This window comes from Mytilus edulis, chromosome 7 (assembly GCF_963676685.1).
Source record: "Mytilus edulis chromosome 7, xbMytEdul2.2, whole genome shotgun sequence".
Lineage (NCBI taxonomy): Eukaryota > Metazoa > Mollusca > Bivalvia > Mytilida > Mytilidae > Mytilus > Mytilus edulis.
The window spans coordinates 789,568-793,977 of NC_092350.1; the positions used below are offsets into that span (position 1 = coordinate 789,568).

At 31.5% G+C, this 4,410-nt stretch overlaps 1 protein-coding gene across 1 annotated transcript; it reads left to right on the forward strand.

Moving 5' to 3' along the window:
* Positions 1 to 323: 323 nt before the first annotated feature.
* LOC139482558 (toll-like receptor 6) lies at positions 324 to 3,308 on the forward strand. The gene is made up of 2 exons (XM_071266469.1): positions 324 to 341; positions 840 to 3,308. The coding sequence occupies exons 1-2, from the start codon at positions 324 to 326 to the stop codon at positions 3,306 to 3,308; spliced, it is 2,487 nt and encodes an 828-aa protein (XP_071122570.1).
* Positions 3,309 to 4,410: the final 1,102 nt, after the last annotated feature.

A 4,410-nucleotide genomic window follows, 5' to 3' on the forward strand; every position in this document is an offset into this window, starting at 1 on the left:
TCGTACGTTTCATCAAACGTAAAAAATGTTTTAACAACACTGTAAGATGGACCTTAGTTATTGACTATATTAAACTTAGAATAACTGTCCAAAATAACAAAATATAATTGAAATTAAGTATAAAGACAGACACAATGAATTGGCACGGTGTAGAGAAAAATAAAAGTCACGTGTAAGTTATTTATTACATCAAATTTATAAAGGGAGATAAATCACTTGTAAGTAATTTCTTACATCAGATTTATAATGGGAGATAATCACTTGTAAGTAATTTTTAAAGGGAGATAAATCACTTGTAAGTAATTTATTACATCAAATTTATAATGGGAGATGAATTACTTGTAAGAAATTTATTACATAAAATTTATAATGGGACTATATATTCTGACTCGTTTCATGACCAATAAAAGATTGATAATTCATTTAACTTTTTTTCTCTTGCGTCTAGAATTTCATATATTTTCTTTAAAATTAAGAATCAGGACAAAATATCAGCCTGTGCTCATTGTAAAGTACACGACTGTTTCAGTATAGAAAATTCAAACATCAATCATTTGATAAAGAAAAAAGATAAAAACATGCATTAAGTCTACTCATGTTAAAAATCAATATATTATCTTAAATAAAAAGTATTAATAAATTTGTCCTTTATATTAAAAACAATTTGAGCTGATAAAATTCCATTTGTCCTAGATATAGTGGTGTTGACTTATAAAGCATATGTTAAAAACCATGTGAACGTTTTTGATATCCATCTCACAACATGTGATCGTTTTTGATATCGATGCCAGAAAATGTTGAGGATAATTATTTATTCAGTTATTTCTATTGTTATTCAGTGTGATGTAATCTCTCGATCATCAGACTGTGATATCAAATATGTATTTAATGGGAAACGTGGACTTAAAATAGCTGATTGTAAAAACCGAGGACTGCAGTTTATTCCTCAAGATTTACCGCCGGATATAAATGTTTTAGATATATCTTCAAATCATTTGAGAAGTATTGAAAACAGTTCGCTGATTAACTATACCCATCTACACGAACTTAATGTGAGAAAAAATCAGCTGAAACATTTATCTCAGGAGTCTTTCCAGGGATTACACAATCTTGTTGTGCTTGACATGTCTCACAATCTGCTTAATTTATCTTATGCATATTCAGAGGAATTATTCCTTCCAATTCAACACTTATCAAAATTGGATATCAGGAGTAATATGCCTCAACCTGAGAATTATGATAAGGAATTCGACTATCCTGATCATGCGTTCGGTGTGTTGAGAGAATTAACTTTCTTAGGGATTGATTTGATGCCTGTGCCAATATTTGGAAGCGGATTCAGTCAAATGAAGAATCTTCGAAAATTATACTTTCAATCTTGTTATTTAGTGCGTATATCAAATGAAACATTCCAGAAGTTTTCATCGTCGGTAGAAGAGCTTTATCTCAGAAATTGTCGATTAAACTTTGTGAAAACAGAATATGATGCTTTGAATCCGTTTCCAAATCTACGTGTACTAGATTTGTTTGGAACGTTTATGCACCTCACGCGTGCCTTACTTCTTTTACATCCATACCGTTATAGAAATATGACCACGATTAACTTAGGTCATGTCAGTGACCTAATCATTGATAGTGACGACCTCCCGTATGCTCTGACAATAACATCCGATATAGTGAAAAACCTGAAATCCATTTGCATAGAACATCTAGATTTATCACAGAATGGAATTGTTGATTACACACATGGGTCTTTATTTTCCTTTGATTACCCAGAATGCCTAAAACATCTTTCATTGAAAGGAAACAGGCTTTTACTAGCTCATATAAACAATCACGAAGAGATTAACTCTTTTTTTAGCAAAGCTTTGCGATTGCAATCTTTGGATTATTCATATAATGTCGTCAACTTCTTCATAGAAAATTCAATGACCTCAGATTCTTATTTTAAAAGTTCTGGCGGCAGTCACGTAATTTTGCCAGCATCATTAGAAAAATTAGATATTAGTTTTACAATAGTTAATACTTTACGCTTTCTTTTTATAGTTCCGAAAAACAATAACCTTACTTATTTAGATATATCTTATACAAATACAACTGTTACCATGCTTTTTGTTGAACTACGGTTAGAGACATTTATTTCTGCTGGAACAAGGTACAGTTTTGGGTGGAGGGAAATGGACCGTTTTCAGGAGACCAACTTAAAAAAATTAGTATTAAAAGACGCTACTCTAACTGATGGAATTAAAACATACGGAAACAGGTTTTTTGAGAAATGTCAATCAGTCGAGTCACTGGATATATCTAAAAATAGCATTTGGCATTTTTCAGACAATATTTTCAAACCAATGCCAAATTTGTCAAACCTTTATTTAACCGACAATTTTCTCCAATCTATTCCAGAACAACTGAATACGCTTACAAACATAAAGGTACTTGATGTAAGAAAAAATCTCCTTACGACTATAAATTCACTCATTAGAAATTGGGCAGATCAAATGCATAAAGTCCATGGACTGACTTTGTACCTGGACGGCAATGCATTTATGTGCAACTGTGACAATTTAGACTTTATACGGTGGATCCATACTACAAAAGTCGATCTGGACTTTAGGTCTTATAAATGTCAATTATCAAATGGAAGCGTTACTGATACACTTACTGCCTACAACTCTTTTTCCGAAATATTCGCTGACTGTAAGAGTACTATGTGGTTAACCTTAGCTTCAACATTGTTATCTACATTTATTACAATCTCGTTACTGCTTCTGTTGTATAATAAGAGGTGGAAGATTGCCTTATCTTTTTATGGAGTAATTCGGCGTACTATTGAACAAAAAGTTCGAAAGGCATACCAGTACGACGTATATATGTCTTATGAGGGAAAGATAGTTATTTGGATAAAAAATGTCTTAGCACCAAAACTTGAGGACGAATGGGGACTGACCATGTGTATAAAAGATCGAGATTTTCTAATTGGTGAGAGTCTGTTGGATACTGAGGCTAAATGTATCAAAAACAGTAGGTATATTATTTTCCTCATCACTCCTGAGTTTAAATCGTCACGTGATTGTTTGTTTGAACTTGACAGAGCAAAATATGAAAAAGTAACAAAAAATCTAGACAAAATTATTGTAATAACAAAAGATATTATAGTAACTGATATTCCCTATGAGTTTTCGTACATTTGGAATTATGCGTATGTTGTACAATGGCCGAAAGAGGAAGAAGATTTAAATGATACATGGAGACGATTGAAGATGTTGCTAACGGATTGCCAAGTTCAAAACAAACAAGTAGCTCATTAGAGATTTCAACATTAGGTGGTAACATTACTATTGAATATCATTCACACTCAAATTATAAAAACAACTTCATGAAATTAAGTTAATGAGTCAAAAAGCGCTATAGACATATCATCATTAGGTGACAACATTTTAAGAAGGATTTCCAAGTTCAAAACAAACAAATAGCTCAATAGAGGTTTCATCATTAATTGACAACATTATAAGACGGATGGCCAAGTTCAAAACAAATAAGTAAATAGATAGAGATTTCAACAGAAGGTGATAACATTTTAGTCCAAAACAAACAAGTAGCTCAAAAGATATTCCAACACTATGTGCCAACATTATGACGTCAAGAACATTTTCGTCGAGTTTATGTGCTTTCTCAACAAATGTTCACTTTTTATTTATATCAATCATTACTATTCATATCATAAAAGATATAAATGCCAAAACTGTTCGATTTTTAGTCATAGTTCAACCAGTCAATGTTGTATGCAAAATTTTACCAAATTCTGTAAAATAGAAACATACTGTAATCTGACTTAAATATTTCGAAACTATTATTATTTCTTTAAATACTATTTTATTGAAACACAATGATTCCGTAAGATATTGCACATAACACAGGTAAATTGACATACATATTATCATACCGGATGACACGTCACTCAGGATACACAGCTATCAGTTTGATGTTGTCAAGGACACAAAAACAACCTTTTTGTCAGGTCTCCCTCAGATAATTTTAAGGATGTAATTGAAATGACCCATATGCAGTCTTCTGATTCCTCATTGTACTATACAAATTTAGACAAGTTTGTTTATACTCGGTCATGTACTTGTCAACTCTCAGATATTTAAGATTTCAATTATAGCTTACAATATTGCTCTTTTTGTTAATGTAACCATACATTTTATAGAACATGAGATATACTTAAATATAATACCCACTTCCAAAGACAGGCGACCAGCAAACGGGAAAATTCACAAAGCTATGTATGGAAAGCCAACGGGGTCAAAATTCTTAATTCGTAACTTGTCAATTCGTAACTTGTAACTGTGTAATTTCTAAATTGTTAATTCGTAAATTGTTAATTTGTAACTTGTTACTGTTGAATTC